Genomic DNA, 20,218 nt, shown 5'->3' with positions numbered 1-20,218 from the left:
ACCCCCAGATAACCAGGGATCGATCCTCCTCACATACATCCTTTCTTTCGGCCGCAGCTCAGAACTGTCAGAGCTCCGGCTGAAGGAAGCCAGAGCTTACAGGAGCTGCTCTGCGGTCTGCATCCGACACAGATGAAGACTGTGGAGCTGCTCCCTCAAGTCAGGTACAAGGTCTGCGACCATGTGCCTGACATGTCAGCTGGCTGCGGGCCACATAGTACCGGCTCGCAGGCTGGAGTTGGCCTGCGGACCGGTACTTGGAGACCCAAATGGAGACCCAAATTTCCACTCGCCCTCACTTTACGTGCCAAATGCGAGCAGTGGAAATTTTTAGCCCTGCCATACAACAATCAACTGGAAAAAATGTGACAAGTGATGATACTGACACTTGGTTGATAAGGAACCAAAAATTACTTTTAAAAGAAGTTTATCGGTAATAATGGACCAATCGACCCCCAGGTTATCCCTATCTAACCTCTACCTTATCCTTCAGAATATCTATCAACAACCAGATAATTTCATACCACCATTCGTACAATTGTGGGCTCAGCTCATAGGTCAATCCCTGGAAGAAACCTATGCTAGTATCCTGAAGGGGTGGCAGCAAATCAGGAAACATATCATATGTGAATCCTGGCGGGAGGTCCAATTTAAATTGTTCCACCGAGCTTATTATGCCTTTAATTTCATTCCTAAGTCCGCCTCACCTGATTGGCTGCAGCACTGTCCCAAATGCAAACTTCACCACCCTGATCTCATCCACCTGATGTGGTCTTGTCCTGTGATAACAACCTTCTGGCAACGGGTTGTGGATTATATGAACTCTTTGTCAGGTGAGGTGAGGGGACCCCTACCATCCCTCTGTTTGTTACACGATATACCCCACGATCCCTTGGATACGACCCCTCCAATTTCACGCTGGGAACATCTCTGCTTGTTGGCTTCCAAAAAGACCATCCTCACCAATTGGCTGCTCCCTGCCGTGCCAACTGTGCTAGATTTGTCCAACACCCTTCATAGGCTCATGCTTTTAGATAAGTCTGACTCCTTGCACAATGAAAAAAGAACAGGGCAATTTTTTAATACATGGTCTGCTTTCCTCACTACAACATTATCCTTAGATCAACTTAGGGACCTCATGTTACCCTTCCGGGCCTCCAAATGGTATGATATAGCCAAACTAGACGGCTCCTTGGGAGCCTTAGATGTCCTATAATACTGCCTCTGGCGTAGCCCTCCCGCAGGGTACTGGGCTGCGGCGGTAAATTTTAGTACCCCAAGACACAGGAGAACCAGCCCTCTTTCCTTGTTTTGTTCCTCTGTCTGCCATGCCTCGACCCTGGACATTCATACGGTCTGTCCCATTGTCCCGTCTTCACTGTTGCTCCATTCCTAGTTGGTACACTCCTCCATTAGGCCCCCTCGAATCCTACGATGACGCATTCTATGTTTGTCTTGGTGTTTGTCCTCTTTTCTCTTTCTGTAAATTGCCACTCAGTTTATGGTTTGTTAGATGGTGGCTATACTGACCTTTGGATTATGACATATTTGCATACCTTCTTTGTCACCATGTATATATCTGTAACCTTATATAACGTTTGATCTATAGTATACTGGATTTGTTTCGGGTTACTAGGAGGTCTTTTTTACTGAGATGTCTTTTTCATATGTATATGCTTCAAAACCTTAATAAAAATTACATGCATAAAAAAAAAAGAAGTTTATCTTGGAGTTGATCCACATATATCTTTACCCAATAGTACCTTTAACTCTGGTATGTGTTCATATTGCAAGTGCCTTAATACACAGTGAATTGTGACCTTACAAAATTGCTAACAATAGAGATGGAAACATTTCATTAAAAGAGAACTACAGCCAAACTCCTTTTTTTGTTATATTTCTCTTTTGTGTCGCAGGAATACATTTACACATTTACTAATGTAATGGAATAGAGACCAGGGGCGGACTGACCCATCGAGCAGTCGGGCGCTGCCGGAGGGCCCGCGACCACCACGGGGCCCGTGGCCAGGCATCTGTCCTGTAACAGGCGGCAATTCCACCGCAGCCTCCGCATTGCAACCCCCCTCTGTCGGAGAGGAGAGAAGCCGCGCGACGGGCCCTCTAGCGTGGCTTTTCCCTCCAGTGCTGGCGGAACTACTTCCGCCTCTTCCTACATCCTCTCCTGCAGAGAGGAGAAAGCGAGCCCGACCGGCGTGTGGTGGAGACTGGAGGGCAGCCAGCGATGCTGCAGCAGCCATCGGTGGCATCGGAGGAGGGCAAGAAGGAGGCTGATACCGGTGGAGGGACACAAGGAGTTCAGGTTAGTGAAGCCCTCTTCTTTAATTTTTTCTTTAACATTTAATTCTGAAGTTTTTTTTTTGCACTTTGTACAATATATAAAAAATACAGGGTAGCAAAAAAAATAAAAAATGGCACTGCTTCGCCCCCCCCCCACCCCCGCCGCAGTGCGATCAGGACATGTGGCAAAACGTTGCCTGCATTCCATTCCACTGCAAACACAAAAAATAGCACAAGCAGCATTGCAGTGGAACATAACGCAGGCAATATTTTGCCACGCATCCAATCTCACTACGGGAGGGGGGAGGTGGCTGCAGTGCCTTTGACTTAAATGCACCGCAATGCCCCCCTCCTACCCCTGAACGCAGCGGGAAGATTTGTGAGTGATTGCGGTGCGTTCCAGCAGCTACCGCTCTGGAAAGCACCGTGATTTGTGTGAACAAGCACTAAGGGCCCAGTCCCACCATAAGGAGTGCGTTCAGCCTCTGGAATGCAACCCGGCGGCTCACTTTGTTTTGGGGCAGTAGGGGGCGTGGTGGTGCATTGAACTCAATGGTACCGAAGCCTCGCCCCCCGCCTGCAGTGCAATCGCGGCACCGGAATGCGTAACACTTTAGTGCCTGCGTTTTCCGGCCCAGTGCGATCTGCAAAAATGCTCCATGCACTATTTTGTGCAGATTGTACTGGCCCAGAATGCGGGCACTAATGTGCCGTTGAGTTCAATGCACCACCACACCCCCTCCTGCCCCAAAACAAAGTGAGCCGGGTATAATTTACAGTGTTTATAGAAAAGTATTTACCCCTCCTCCCTCCAGCAGTTTCAGTGATCCTTTTTTTTGTTTTGTTTTTTCATCATGCATTTTTCTATTTTAAAAGCACCCCTCGTTATAAAATAGTAAAAAACGTGCTGGAAAAAAAAATCATTCTTTTTTTTCAAATACTGTTGTCCTTGGTCACATCTGCTGCTAAAAAAATTCCATGTAAAAAATCCAGCTGCCCAATACCAGTGAGCAGATCCTTCTTAAAGAAGAACTATGGGGTCAGGGCTTTTCCCCATAGTTCTCCTAAGGGTAATGGAAGAACACAAACTAGCGTCCTCCAGTCACCCTACAGCTTGTGGTATACTGAGACGCCGCAGCCGGGACCTGAACTATGGGGTCAGGGCTTTTCCCCATAGTTCTCCTAAGGGTAATGGAAGAACACAAACTAGCGTCCTCCAGTCACCCTACAGCTTGTGGTATACTGAGACGCCGCAGGGGACCGATCTCAACACCGGTCCGGTCTGGTCTGGATCCACCCAGCTGCGTGAGTGACAGCTGGCTATGCTTTTCTAGAGGCAGAGCCAGCTGTACCGGCCCCCTCCCCGTCCATTCCTCCACTCAGCGCTGGAGGATCGGAGCGGGGAGAAGGGAATCCCTGCAGGGAGCCGTGACTGACAGTCACGGCTCTCTGCAGGGGGATGATCGAGAAGTGAGCGAGCGCCGGTATTGTTCACTCACTTTCCGATTTATAGAGCCGACGTGTGACAGTTTCATTCAGTTTACATCTGACCTCTGCACTCTCTGCGTACCTTACTTCTAACCTTGGCACTCTGTGCTTTCCTTACTTCTGACCTCTGCACTATGTGTGCTCCTTACATCTGACCTCTGCACTCTGTGCGTTCCTTAGATTTTCTCTCTGTACGTTCCTTACATCTGACCTCTGCTCGTTCCTTAGATTTGACCTCTGCACTTTGTGCGTTCCTTAGAGCTCCAAGACCCATGATGCATTGCAAGACTTTTGCATATGCATGGCTCCCACGGTAAGATTCATGGTGGGATTTGTAGTTTTACCACAGCTAGAGGAATGACATTTGCCCACCCCTTGTAATAATGCATTGGGTGCATTCTATATGTGCAAAGCCCAAGGGGGCCCCATAATCTCTTATCGCCAGGGGGCCCCATATGTTGTCAGTCCGCCCCTGATAGAGACAGTGCTTTCAGCTTTACGGAAACATTCTTACAAAATCTAATTGAAAGTGATTTAATTTGCAGCATTTCTATCCAAGATAGCTTAACTTACTAAGTGCAAAAGCATCTAAATAGAGTATATGAACACTAATTGCAGAATATCATACCTGACAGGGCTTGTTCCTATGTCTAGATCTTGTGCTGTTACAGCTCCTATGATTGTACCAACAGGAGTGTCCTCATACACTTCCATTGTGTAGAATGGCTTGCTGAAGACTGGAGGCTCATCAACATCTAACACGTTTATTTTCACAGTCGCAGTGTCTTTAAATGGACCCACTGAGTTGAAATGATGATCCACATGAGTATTGGAGGCTTCCACTTTAAATGTGTATGCTTTTTTTGTCTCAAAATCTAGTGGCTGAAAGAAAAGATATATAGTTTGCAAGAATACTTCAGTGTCAAGCCAAAAGTAGATTTTCTTTTCATTACATGCCCCATATGGAATCATTTATAAGTTAAGATTATATGATAAAGAAATGAGATAATATTTGATCACACACCATACAAAAGAACTGGATGATTACAAGGATGCAATTTGAAATTAAAGATGTGTCTCCAAAATGCCATCTCATCCTATTTAAAACATAGTGTATTACAATGCAAAAAAAATAGAACTAAAGAAGCATTTTCTAGAATTGTTCTCTTACAGATTGGACATGGAAACTGCTGGAGTTCAGTAGATGATCCTTATCCAAGGCTGACATCTAGTGTTCACACAGAAGCTTGTCTGCTTAACATTCAGTTTAAATCAGAAAAATATTGTCATTAAAAAGAGCTACTGAGCACTGGAAAAATTACTGACCATGGTATAAAATATTATTATTTGTAGAGTTTATTCTCTTGATGGCATAATAGTTCACTATGATAGTGTAAATGCTCTCTATATAGAAGAATCTATTTTGAGTTCTGATTCTAATTCATTAGAATAAAGTCTGAAAGACACAGTAATATGTGACACAACTACAAATATAACTGTACTACTGTAATCAAACACCTGATTTTAAATCTTTACTCTTTTTTTCAAGATTAACTCATGGATCTAAATATATTTCTAAATTTACAGTAAGAGTTTAAAATGTGCATATATTACATATAGCGGATAATATATGGTTTACTTCATTTAACCCCTTCTACTGATAGTCACTGTGTCTAATTTTACATGTCATGTAGCTGGAACATTTATTTCATATACACATTAGACATTTTAAAGTTTAAGAAAGACCCCCACAGCCATATATTTTCTGAAACCACAGGACCTACAGAATTAAAAGTTGGTGCTGTTCACAAATGTTTATAAAAGCAATGCTATTATAAAAATACCCCAAAATTATAATTGGTACAAACCAAATACATCATAATTTAAATTCCCACATAATATTAAAGTTAAAACTGCAGTGAGTTAATAAATAACACATATGTATAATATTGATATGTTATGTAATATTGTGCATTTTTTAAATAAACAGTTGAAATAGGGGTTTGTGCTTCATAATTATGCATACATGTGTGTTATTACTATGTGGGCATGTTGTGTGTGCATGGACGTTTATGTATTTCTTTTTGCCACTTAATTTCATTTTTTATACTTTTATTATTGTCTCCTGGGTGGCTGGGAAGACTACTAATGACAGTACACAGTGGCAAGTAAAGGTATGTGAAGCACTTTGAATAAACTGCTTTTCTGCAATAATTTGCCATAAAATGTGATCTGATCCTCATCTAAGTCACAACAATGGACAAACACAATGTGCTTAAGCTGATAACACACAAACAACTCTTATTTCTCATGCCTTTATTGAACACACCCACTAAACATTCACAGTGCTGGAGGAAAAAGTAAGTGAACTCATAGACTAATTACTTACGAAAGCTAATTGGAGTCAGTAGTTTGCACACCTTGTCAAGGTACCGTGCACTGGTGTCCTCACACCGCATGCAGGTACCCACATGGGAGGACCAAATACATGACCACACCAGAAACTGCCACTGAGCTTATATACAGTGTATTATACACACCAAAACATAACATATATAACTCCACCAACACCCACAAGTAACCACAAACAAGTAATAGTAACTAACTAAATATAAACACAAGCACATACAACAAGGTAATGGGACAAGTAAACCCAGGGAGCAAAATAACACAAGGGGAGCCATGGGGCAAAGGTCAAGGTACTAGGGGTCACCAGGATACAGGACTCAGGAAATGGCAACAATACTGAGCCAAAGTCCTGATTGCAGGGAGGGATTAAATACCCTTCCAGGTAGCACCAGGTGGTGAATAATCGCGACAGCTGGGAGACACCTGCAGGTGAGCACTGGAGTTGCAGGTTCCAGCACCACCCAGTGGTGGTCTGGTACCTGACAGCTCCTGGCTGCCATGAAACACCTGCAGGTGAGCGCAGAAACAGCAGGACCTAGTTCCAGCACCACTTGGAGGTGCTATGGTTCCTGACACACCTGGAGTTCAATTAATGAAATGAGTTTGGAGAGGTGGTTTCAAGCTAGTTTTATTGATAATAGACACTCACACATTTTAAGATTGCTGTTCATAAGAAGCATCAAGTGATGTGAACCATGGCTTGCAAAAGGAGTTATCTGAAGACATTTGATCAATTAAAGTTGATCTGTTTTGACAGTCCTCTTTATGCAGATATCAGGAGTCTAATTACAGTAATAAATACATGTCTGCACTATATGCTACAGGAAAAGACTGGGGGCACAGACGTTTTAATTTAGTAAAAGAATAGAGGTTGTTAACTATACAAAGTGTATGATCACCTAGCTTAGTAAATAGGTTGAAACTGTGATCACTTTGCATATTCAATTATAAGCAAGGGAAAAAAACAAACAGGATTTTCGCCTCTATGTGAATGGCTAACTGAAGTAAACCGCATTTCACTTATTTCATTAAGGTACGTATACATTCTCTTTGGGTTTTTTGTTTGTAAGAAGATCGAGGAACAAGTAAACCATGTTCACTGATCACACTACTCAGAATCCTGGGCTGTAGAGCCAGTGAGAAGAAAGCTAACAACAGGGAATGTCGTTGATTTTGTTGCTGGCGTTGGCAAAGAATTAGAAGTGGTGGTAGAGTGTGTGTGTGTGTGTGTGTGTGTAGGGGTGGTAATTTGTAGAAGTTATCAGGGTAGATATTTAGTTTTAAGATAATTTTTTACAAAATGTAACCACTTTGTGCTTGTATACTTTTGGAACATAGCAAATCAGCGATAACACAAAGAATGTTTTCTCTTATTTTGTCTGATTTATATTGACAATAAAATTATGTTTACATAATTGAAAGAATTAAAATAATAGCTAAAGAAAGAAGGTGAAGAAGGAATTATTTATGACTGGTCAGGCTTAACGGATGATTAATAAGGTCAATTAACCTGACTTATTAAATAATATTGCTACATTGTAATTATTATTGACATTGCAGACACTGTTCTGCAAGTGTCAGTTTACACAAGAGCAACTTTTGCCACTCCTATGTTATACAGCAAGTCCTAACTATCAAAATGATAGCCAGGATGTGTCGTTAATTGGGGGTAGTGATCTGTGGGGAAGGAAGAGGAGCAGTATTTAAAGGAGAGTATTTAGATTAAGTTTTTAAAGGTGTATGTAATAATTCCACAATTGGTTAAACAAGTTAATATAATATTCAATTTGTAAGCCCACTTTTAGTCATATGAAGTCAGATTTACGGTCTCAGTGTTGCCCTTCATAAAATCATAATACAGGTTGGGGCACCAATCAGTTTGCTTGCCTGATTTAATTAGCATAATTCTAATGCCCAGCTATATAATTAGATGCCATTCGGGTGGAAATTTTAAAAGAACATTTGTTTACTCTGTCTTGTCTGATAAGGAAAAGCTTGTCTGATCCTGACCCCTCTACTGAAAAACATAAATTGAATAGTATTCATTAAGTGCAAGCAAAGTCTGCATCACTGAATAATTATAGTTTAATGTTATAGTCAATTTAGAGGCAACATACAATATTTTATTGAGACAAATGGAAAGAGCAGTTTCTGCATAGTTTATGTGTGTATATATATATATATATATTGTACTGTGTGTGTGGGTTGTGTTAAAAATGTGCAGCTTACAATTCATGCAACAGTACTCCAGTGCCACGAACAAAATATGATGCTAAAAAGCTGATAAGCTGATAAAAAGACAATATATTTTTTATTTTAATGACCATCATGTGCAAATGTGTTCCACAAACAGCACCATGAAACTGCAAATAACTGCTTCATGCCTAAATGCTAATCTTCTAAATTACATACTTTTCCAATACACCCAACACTAAAATGCTAACAAGCAGACTTAGTGATCTAAAATACATACTATATACAGTAAATACTTGAAATGCGAAGATATAAAACACGGGACTGGTGTTGGTCATTTGTTTTTTGTTTGATATCTATCATCTATATGTATACATATAGATGATAGATATCACATATACATATGTGTACATATTTATAAGTCACATTTGCCTGTACAGTAACCAAATAAAGAAACCATTACCAATATTTGGCAATGTCTATTCTTATCACCGTGTCACAATATTCCCCTCATGTTCTATATACTGTATATAATTGTATAATTGACAAATGTAACCTTACAAACAAGTTCCAGTGTGTAATTAAAATAATAATTTTTAATAAAACCTTTTTTTCAAAATCTTCCTCCAACCAGCCTTTTGCTGTGTTGTAAAGTCGTTCTAAAGAGGCAGTCATTGGTGTAACACATTTCTCTGTGTGTTGGAGTCAGTAAAGCCTTCCATTTCCCCACTTAATGAAGTTTCTTCTGTCCCTTGATGGTACACAAGGTAAGAACTGTGTTCCACCAATAGTTACACATACCTTTAGGATGCTTAAAGAGACCTTCGTGGCACTTACAATTTGAGCTCTTGGAAGTCAGTGTTTGCTTGGATAAAAACTGGGCCAGAAACAAGATGTGCTGCAGACATCTGGGAAGGATGGTATGCCTCTCATGTCTGATTCTGTTGTGAGGAGTCAGAATGGAGTGAACTCCCAGAGGAGGGTTTATGAGGCCTACCTGAATGAGCAGTGAGACCAGTGGGTGAAAGCCAATTCATATCTGTTTGAGTTGAATGTCAGATGCCCCTGCTCATGAATCCTATTGAGGGCTGCAGGATATGGCTTGGGAGCACAGGCTATGTTTGTAGCCTTAAGTGGTGTGAGAAAGATGTATGCTCAGAAAATGTACTATTTCCCTCTTCACCTGACTTATAACATGGGAATCTTCAACTCAGGAATGTGTCCTTACAGGCTGTTCTAGCATTATTGCTTTTGGCAGCTGTGTGAATAACCCCTTTAGAGAGCTTTATGCACAGTAATAACTAGGGAGTGGAGCTGCCTCTAGTACCAGGTTGGTTTGATTCTTAACAGGCTCTGGTTATGACAGAAAACTCCTACAAGCACTCCTTATTCTCTGCATCCAAGTTTGTGGAATAGACACACTAAACAAACATTTGAACATGAAGCAGGATCTGCTGAAAATGGTCTGTTCATTTCAAACCCAGACTGTAACCAGACTTTGTACAACTACAGTTCCTAGAGAAATGCTTACCATGGATCATCTACCAGTATTAGATACAAAAAGCTTGGGAAACAAAAATGGAAAGGTCCTACATAGATGGTGGGAGTGTCAGTGGTGAGACATGGTGTGGTTATTTTTCAATAACGCCGATGAATCAAATGCAAACACAACAAGTCTGGATGTCGAGTGTCAGAATGCCAAGCAGATTTTAAGGCATGTTAGTCCCCATGTGATAGCAATAAATTTAAGTGAAAAAAAGTAAAAAGTATTAAAAAATAAAATAAATAAAAATAATAAAAACATGTACACTACTCCCATAGTATACCATTATATAAACTCTTTGATAGTATAAACTTCATCTGTAGCAGTGATTGTAAATAATTTTCCCATTTTATCGATGTGTCTAACATGTTTAAAAGCATATAATCTGCTATATGCATAAAAACACTTTACCTTTTTGTTACTAGAGATTTCTATTACTAATTTAACTCTTGATATTGGGGCCTTCCTACAAATAACTCTTGACTTAGCCAGCAACATGATTTTCAAGTGTTTACCATTTTTAAGATCACCCAATATTTTTTTGCATCAGATTATAATCTAGAACCGGTGCTAATCAAAATTACTTGCCCTCTTTATTTTACTTCTATCTCAATTGCCTGTTCTATTTCTATGGCATGTTTCTTATGTCTCTATACATTTTCCACCAAATTGGTGAGACTGTTCAAGAAAATCTTCACCTGAGGAACATTCTTTTTCATTTTCACAAACTGCACCTTAGGTATATTGTAAAGCCACAGGGGATGGTGAAAGTTGGAAGAGAGAGTAAAACGTTTGTGGTCTGTTTCTTTAAAATACATTCTCACCAATTTTTTGTAAACTTCTACAAAAAAAATCACTAGATCTAAAAATGTAATAAATGTCCTTTGCCAGTGCCAAGAAAATACAATATCTTTATTTGTATTATTATTATTATTATAAAATGTATAAGAGAATATTAATTACCTTTCCAAACCAGGGCTATGTCATTTACATATCTCTTATATAACTAATTCCTCTGGGTTATCCCTTTAAATGCTTTCTGATTCCTATCTAGCCATAAAAATGTTTAGAATTCTAGGGCAAATTTAACCTCCATCTACTCCAGAAATCTGTTTAAAGATGCAGCCATTACATAAAGAATAATTATGTTCAACAACAAATCCTCTGTGCATCTTTAATTCTGTCAGTGAATCATACGGTCCAACTAACTACTTCCATTGCTTCTTTATGAGTAGTAATTGTGTATAATGAATTATCATCAGTAATAACTTAACAGCAATCTGGCTTAAATTCTACATCTTTTAACAACTGCAGAAGATTTTTTTGTATTTCTTAAAACATTTATTGGTTGATTGGATCAGAGACTGTAAAAAATAATCTACATATTCACCTAGCCTAGAATTAAGGGAGTCTATTCCACTCTTCCTTTCTACAGGTTTATCTGAATTTCTACTGTATGTATTTTAGGCACATATTCAATTCTACAAGATGACAACACTAGGTATCCTTTTTATTTAAAATATTTCCTTTTAAGTAAATTCTGCCATTAACTTTTCCACTTTAATGCAGGATCTTCTGTACACATAAATGCTAAGAACATCTGTACTATTTATTTGGGAGCTACCAGTCTGATTCCATAGATAACATTTAATAATATTCAATTCACTAATATACGTATTAATCCCTATACAAGTGTCAGATTTGTTTAAATTCTTTTTTGGGCAAAAACCTTTTTTTTAAAATAACATTTATCTAACAATTATCTTATATTTACCCTCATCTAATATTGTCTTTTTCACTTCAAGTTTCCAGCCCACTCTACATACCCTCCTCCATAGATAACATTTAATAATATTCAATTCCCTAATATACGTATTAATCCCTATACAAGTGTCAGATTTGTTTAAATTCTTTTTTGGGCAAAAACCTTTTTTTTTAAAATAACATTTATCTAACAATTATCTTATATTTACCCTCATCTAATATTGTCTTTTTCACTTCAAGTTTCCAGCCCACTCTACATACCCTCCAATTCCATCTTTTACCCTGGGAGATCATACTTTTGGTGCCATTGCCTAGATGGCAGGAACAGTTGGCATAGGAAAAGTGGACCAGAAACTTTGCGCAAAAAAGAGAATATTAGATGAGGGTATATACAATCTAATCAATACAATGCTAGGGAGAGAAACAATATATATTTTTTATTGCCCTGTGTTGGTTTGAGCTCCTTTGTTCATGTCAGTTGTGTGGATGCACATCTTAGAAAGCAATGTTGTAGACTTCCGGTTCCGGCGCCTAATGTAGCGTTTGCAGAGTGAGGAGCTCCCGAACAGCCAGGGCTAAACCCAATATAAAATCTTACCCCAACAACGCAAACGAACCGTTCTGCTTCCCGCTATAGTGACTGCACTTTCAGGAGCATGGACAAGTTCCTAGCTAAACGCAGAACAGGTCCGCGCGGCAAAGGCACTCTGGTCCGGGGGATGTGACCCCAGTCACAGCCCAAGATGGCCGCCACTCCAGACATGAGGGATATCAGCGCCTCGTCGGAAGAAGACATATCAGCTCTATGCGATCATAGCCTGATAGCTGCGGAAGTAGCCAAATTGCTTTGTTCTACCATACAGGACGCCGTCAACAAGGCGGTGGGCAAGGGCATACAATCCCTGTGACAGGATCTATTACACCAGGTCCAAAGGATTACTGAAGTGGAATCCTGGATAGCGGCCCTGGAGGAAGGAGCTGATTCCTCGACATCCTACCTGCAATCCAATACCAAACAAGTTGAATTTCTACTTGACAAGGTGGATGACCTCGAGAATCGCTCTCGTCGGAACAACATAAGGATCGTAGGCCTACCGGAGTCCTACCGACCGTCGATGCTGACATCTATATGTGCACACAACATACCAGATCTCCTGGGCCTCCACCCAGTGTGTTAGGTGGAGCGTGCACACCAAGTGGGGCCTCCTAACCCCGAGAGGAAGGGTCTGCGCCCCATAATAGCCCAATATCTGGATTATACAGATCGCTTGGCAGTCATGCAAGCATTTCGTGCCAAAAAAGAACTCCATCTGGATGGACATCGCCTGCTCATCTTTGCGGACTACTCGGCAGAGGTCACTAAGAAATGCAAAGCGTTCAGTAGAGCCTGTTCTATCCTATACCAAAAAAGGATCAGATTCACTCTGGCCTACCCGGCGACTCTTCGCTTTCAAATGGAGGACGGATCTCCCCATGCATTCCAAGACAATCTCATTAGTGGAGAAGTTGGGATCCCCTGAAGCATCCAAGTTGCATGGACGGTCTCCTCTTCCCCAACGCAACACCACCCCAGCAAGGAAATCAGCGGTGCGATTACCGATGGCGCCCACCGACTCACCCTAAACCGGGGCAGTTGCACTCTATTATTCTCACACCGAAGGTACATCAGATTTGCTTGTACCGGAGGGAGCATATGGAGGAAGGAGGAGGCCTACCTAATGGTACTCTGTTTTTGCCCCTCTGTGGGGCTAGGCCCGACAGATACTACAGCACTGTTAAGTCCATAGCATCTTCGCCCCCATTTTTCATATTCAACGGGAACAAACTGCCTTACTCCCTGTGTTAGGAAAATTGCAACTTCATCATCTAGTGACTGTTTGTGTTAACTGCAGGGGGACACACGTACCGCTGTCCTTTAGATCCTCGGTTCTCAACTGGTGGGTCGGGACCCAAAAGTGAGTCGCGACTCCATATTCAGTGGGTCGCGGCCTGCCTTCCACTTCTCTAGGTGAGAGGCTCATAAGCCTCCCCCTAACCTCCTCCATCGTGCAGCACTGTCAGTTCTTACACTGAGCAGCCATTCAAATTATGCTGCCCAGCGCCCAGTGTCAACTGGGGGTATGGCTGCAAGGGAGCTCCATCCATACATGCATTGCTTATAGCTCCCTCGCATGTCCTGTAGCAATGCCTGGACTGGAGTGATGTCACATTCTGGCTCCCGACACCTCTACAGGTGCACATGGGAACTGTACAAGCAATGCACATATGTATGGAGCTCTGTCACAGCACAGCAGCCCACACTGCCGTGCGTTCCATTGCAATGCAACTTGGGTCGCGACTAAATGCCCGAGGACAAATGTGGGTCTTGAGGTTACACAGGTTGAGAACCACTGCTTTAGATGATACAGGTGGTACACCAAGACAAGTACAATTATGCTATAAGCCCTGGAAATCCGATATTAACTATCTCCCCGTCAGGATTGGGATCAGGGGTAATTCTCAAACCATTACAAAATTCCCTGGGTTTACGCCCACAGCTTAGCGGAAGCACACTAGCTCACTCTGTAGTGCTATAGAGGGAAAAAAGTGAAGTCACGAAATGTGTACTATTGTTCCAATGTTTAACGTTTTTTTTGTTTGTTTAGCTGTGTTTTGTTTTTCTGAAACTCAGGGTTATGGTCCTGTTGACCGACAACCACTAACTCACACAGTCAGGGTCTATGCACATATGTCCCATTGTTTCTCTAGGATAACAGTTAGTAAGAGAGCGTATTACATACAGGTTTCTACAGTCTATGTGGCACAATGGTCTTCCGAACCAACATTACTAGGGGGGCGAAAGTCATTTTACCTAGTAACTATGACCATTTCTTTCTTTTTGCCAATAGCTTTATGATATTAATTTTGTATAAGTTTTCCTATGCTTTTTTCCAGTTGGTCCGCAACCTAATATGAGAGTGGTCTCCTGGAATATCAATGGCTTGAGATCCCCGGCAAAACGCATGATGGTCCTTCGCTATTCCAAAAAGATGAAAGCGGATATAGTTGTTGCTGCAGGAAACCCATTTATCTCGGGAGGATATAGGTAGATTACAGAAAATGTGGGTGGGAGAGATTATCAGTTCCCCAGCAGTGGGAAGAAGGGCTGGGGTAGCTATACTGTTCAATAAATCTCTAAATTACAAAGTAGAACAGGTAGATGCGGACCAAGAAGGGCGTAAAGTGAGAGTTAAAATTAGGATTCACAACAAAATAATATCGCTGTACAATGTATATTTTCGGAATGCGCCGACAGCCACCTACTTCCAAGAGATCACCTCATGGATACTTCATGACGATAATCCGAATAAACTTATAGGAGGCGACTTTAACTCCGTCATGGTTCTGAAGGAGGATAGAACGGGCAAAGGAAACCTTAACATGGGATCTGGTCCCCCTCCTCACACTCCTTTGCATGACCTGTCTACCAATGCCATTCTCGTGGATGTCTGGAGGGTCAGGAATCCCCTGGAACGTGAGTACACTCATTATTCTTCAGTCCACGCCTCCTTTGCCAGGCTGGACTACTTCTTGGCAACAGATACGGTAGACTCTCTAGTCACTGACACAACATTGTACCCTATAGCCATATCGGATCACGCACCAATCCTAATCCAGCTACAATCTTCCCCTCCAAGGGGCGATTTTTTTAATATGGTGCTTCCCCTCTCATTTATGTGCGGATACTAGACATGTGCACTGCCAAAAAATTTGTTTCGTTTCGTTTTAAATTCGGATTTGTGTTATTTCGTTTTTCGGGATTCGGGTGTGAAAGTCAATTCGGATTCGGAATTCGGATTCGGACGAAATTCGGTAGCGTTAGTACGAACGTTCGTTTCGTTTTCTGTTCTTATTCGTTTCTTATTCGTTTCTTATTCGTTTCGTTCGTTTGCAGCAAAAGTGACATTTGAGGGGGAAAAAATATTTTTCTCCTTCTCTAATGTCACTTTGCTCCAACGAACGAAACGAATAAGAAACGAATAAGAACAGAAAACGAAACGAACGTTCGTGCGAACGCTACCGAATTTCGGAAATGGAAATTCGGATTCGTTTGCATTCGTTATGTCTGTAATTCGGAATTCGGATACATCCGAATGTCCGAATTTACGAAAATTCGTCCGAATTTCGATTCGGAACGAAACGAATCGCACATGTCTAGCGGATACGTCATTCAAAACTATGCTGGAGGAGGCTTGGTGAGAGTACGAGTCATTTAATAATGCTCACAAAGACAATCCTAATCTATACTGGGAAACCGCAAAGGTAGTGCTACGGGGGAAAATAATGGCGTACGTTGCTGCCAGAAAGAGGAAAGCCAGAGCCCAATTTCTTAAAGCTAGTTCGTCTCTTCGCCTAGCTCAGATACAATATGCATTAACTGGATCTGCAGAACATAGGGAAATGTGGACCAAAGCAAAGCTGGACTTTGAATGGTGTAACACACAACAAAACCTATATTATCTTACGCACACTAAATTAAAATTCCACAAATTTGGAAATAAATCTGGAAAAATGATGGCAAACTTGGTCAGACAACGCACTTGTTGCACATAACATCTATATGGTCAGAAGGGGGGAATACCACCTCTGACCCGAAACACAATCAAATATTCGAACAATTTTATAGCCAATTGTACTCGGCGACACACCTTAACAAGGACATAGGCAATCTCTTTTTGAAGTCGGTGTCGATGCCCAAAATCCACAGCGAAGAACTGTCTCATCTCAATGAGGACATTTCCTTGGAAGAAATTCAGAGGGCTCTGAAATCCTCCTCCAATGGTAAATCTCCAGGCCCGGATGGGTACTCGAATGAATTCTATAAAATGCTCCAGGAGGATGTGTCCCCTATATTGCTCAGGGTTTTTAATAACATGTGGAAGGGAGGTGAATATCTAAAGACAGGCTCGGAATCATATACTAGATTACTGCTCAAAAAAGACAGGGACCCGACTCTTTCAGGCTCTTATAGGCCTATATGACTGATTAACGCAGATGCAAAGCTGATGTCGAAAATCATAGCGGATAGATTGGCGAGGCTTTTACCACGCGTAATATCCCCAGCCCAAGTAGGATTCATTAAAGGCAGGTCAGCGGTAGCCAATGTACGCAAATTACTAGCAGTCCTAGGGTATGCTAAAGGTCATCCGACTACATCTTTAGCCCTTATTTCAATAGACGTCGATAGCATTCAATTCTCTTGGCTATATAGAGTGCTAGATGAGATGGGGTTGTCAGGTAGGTTCACTACTTTCTTGGCAGCAATGTACGCCTCCCCATGTGCACGCATTTGTACACCTGGGAACATTTCCAACTGCTTTCCCTTACTAAGGGGAACCAGACAGGGCTGTCCGCTGTCTCCGTTGCTGTTCAACCTGGCATTGGAACCGTTGTCATTGTACTTTAAGGGCGCTCCAGACATCCACGGAATCCCCTTCCAAAAATTGCAAATTAAAATAATGCTGTTTGCCTACGACATTGTATTATTCTCCAATTATCCGTCCAATGACATACACTTTATTCAAGCCACGTTCCAAAACATACCAAAAATGTTCTGGCCTAACCATAAACTCCAAATCCAAATCAACCATACTACCGTTGACCTCTCGAGCGTCGACCACGTTAGGTCACTCTCCTATTTTCAACATTGCCAAGGGATCCATTGTATACCTTGGCCTACACTTAGGCACCACTCCATCCTCACTTTATACTCTCAATTATCCCCCTCTCTTTGACAAAATCAGAAAGGAGCTGGTGGCATGGTGGGACCTCCCCCTCTCGCTCTTCGGCAGAATACACCTAATCAAAATGGTATCCTTTGCCAGGTTACTTTACCCGTTGCAAACGCTACCTCTTCTCCTGAAGCATAAGGATGTCACATCCCTTAACAAAAATCTCTCCGCCTTTATTTGGCAAGGGAAAAGGGCAAGGATCGCCTTACGAAAATTATTTCTGCCGAGGTGCGAGGGGGGTATGGCCTTCCCCAATACCAGATTATATAACCTAAGTTTTCTCCTCAGACATTCAGCGGACTGGATAGGCTCATCATCCTATTATTCTAACTTCCAACTGGAGTCTGACTGACTCAAATATGGTGAAATGGCAGAAAGATATTCCCACAGATCAGATAGTTGAAAAACTGTTACAAGGTTATCGCACTACCTGTAAAGCAATGCTCAATGAGCAGTGGAGAGAAACGCAATACAAAATTATGCATAGAGCATATTATGTTTTCCAAATAAAACGCAAACAGGGCTCGGCCAAGGATTACTTGGACCACTGCCCCAATGCAAGCTAAAAGCGGCCTCTCTCTTCCACTGTTTATGGGAATGCCCAGTGATACAGACATTCTGGACCAAGGTAGTGGACTTCATTACATTGGTAGTGGGACGCCAGATTCCAATGGACGTTCTCTTGATCCTGTTCAATTTCTGGGATAACCCTGCAGACTTTACTAGACACCATAGACATTGGATCAGCATTGCCCTGCTGGCAGCCAGGAGAGGCATACTGAGAGAGTGGCTGGCCCCCAACCCCCCTACGGTTCAGGGCTTGCGTACAGACTTCCTTAACTTACTCCATTTAGAGAAACTGGACGCAGAAATACAACTGACAGATGATAAGAAAACAGCTTTCTTCTATGACAGGTGGCTACCATATATTAATATAGTCTTCACGCAAGAGGAAAAAGATACATTTCTATCTCCATTCAAATATACCTCCAGTGCTATATTTGCACAGCTAAACGGTTCGAAGGATGTGGTTGCCATAAGACCTATCTTCACCAAAGCTGAAGTCATAAAATGTCAATATCATGCTACTCCCAACCCAAGCATTCTAAAGGCTGGATACATACTCCAAGGGCTCTAGGGGCACTGGGGTGATCTGAGAGGGAAGGTTCTCAGCTCAAGACTGATTGATAAACGAGAGCATTAGTCTAGCCATTCACAGCCTCTGACCAGGGCAGAATGGGGTCTGAGTGGTGTTTACCCAAGAAGTTATGCTAGAAAAGATCAGAACAGATCGCTCTTTCTCTGACATGGATTGTCTCCCTCAACCAGATGGGGTAAGACAGAGGGGATACGAATTGGAGGATAAGGATAAGGAGAAGCCGTAGTCTAACGCATGTACCTAGTCATATTAGTGGGGGGGAAAAAAAACAATACGCTCTGCATGCATGTCATTGATTGTGGTGTTATGTGATTGTAAGAAGTTAACTGCCTGTAATTGTCTTATTGTGCCAAAGAATGTGTACAAATGACTGTTAATATATTTAATTGAAAATAAAAGGAAAAATGTTTTGAAAAAAAAAGAAAGCAATGTTGTCATGGTTTACTCACCTGGCATTTTATCCAGATAAGCCTTTCCATGTAAGTCATTTTTTAGTGCTTTAATCGTTGAACTTAGAAGCAATTGTGCTACATTAAAACAGCATTCTGATGTTTATCTATTGATGATCCTCTGGGAAAAATTCAGCAACTATTTTATTACTTACTATGTGAAAGAACACCATGTATGCCTTGTCCCGTGTTACCCAATATTGTGGTTTCCCCAGTCAATGTAAGATGTAAGCAGATTTAATTTATAGGATGTTCATTTTGAATATTTTGATACTCTTAGGGGCTCCCTGTCTTCTTTCTATTTTCCAGTGTCCATACTCCTTTCTGTTACTGATCTGAGCTGTCCATGAACATTTCATCTGGTGATTATATTCCCAGCATTGGATTCATAAGGTGGCCACACACCTTACGATAATCGTACGATAACCGCGGGAAATCCCGCGATCGTGCGATTATCGTAAGGTGTGTGGGAGCCGTGCAACCTCTGCTACAGTAAGGTTGCATGACTTTTATCTTAGGAACATGTTCGAAAACCCACCGAGAATCGTCCGATTTTCGGCGGGTGTGTAGCATGTTCGTAAGATAAAAGCCGGACGGGACGGTGTGCGCAAGCGCACACTGCCCGTTCGGCATTGCGATCATTGGAAGTCTGCCCCTCAGCTGGGCGGGCTTGCGATCATCGCAATTACGATCTGCCTGTCCAAGATAGGCAGATCGTACGTTTTTTTTATTACCTTACAACCATCGTAAGACAAAAGTCTTGCGATGGTTGTAAGTTGTGTGCCCAGTCTTATGCTATCTGGCTTTCCTGTGTGGACTATGAGGGGTAAAGTGGCACTAAGCACAAAAGATCTCTGTTGGATTTGCACAGTTTGCACAAGTATCGGATATTCTTTGAATTTACACAGTCTGAATTAATTATTGAAATTAGAAGAAACACTTGCACAAGGTGACTTTGGACTTTTAGATATTTTCAATAGATTTATCTTGAATGCACATTATTTGTTTTATAATAAATAGCTGAATATAAGTATGACTTTTTTGCACACATGAAATGAGCATTGTATAGAAATTTTGTTTTTCACAGTTATTGTTTTATTGATTGATGAGTGAATGCACATACAGTTTGGGGATTCGTATATAT

The 20,218-nt window shown here is 41.5% G+C and overlaps 1 protein-coding gene across 1 annotated transcript in view; it reads right to left on the bottom strand.

The window, feature by feature from the left end:
* LOC108802474 (cadherin-12-like) overlaps positions 1-20,218 on the bottom strand; it is a gene marked incomplete at its 5' end in the record, with an annotated part of 53,280 nt that overhangs the window by 32,314 nt on the left and 748 nt on the right. Inside the window, one exon of the mRNA XM_018574332.1 lies at positions 4,415-4,668. Within this exon, the coding sequence (XP_018429834.1) occupies positions 4,415-4,668 (254 nt within the window). The remainder of the gene's footprint in view (positions 1-4,414; positions 4,669-20,218) is intronic.

The sequence above is a fragment of the Nanorana parkeri genome, unplaced genomic scaffold (genome assembly GCF_000935625.1).
Source record: "Nanorana parkeri isolate BGI_ZX_2015 unplaced genomic scaffold, ASM93562v1 scaffold2888, whole genome shotgun sequence".
Taxonomy (NCBI): Eukaryota; Metazoa; Chordata; class Amphibia; order Anura; family Dicroglossidae; genus Nanorana; species Nanorana parkeri.
Note: the sequence above shows the minus strand (reverse complement) of the source record. Positions and strands in the feature narration are given on the sequence as shown.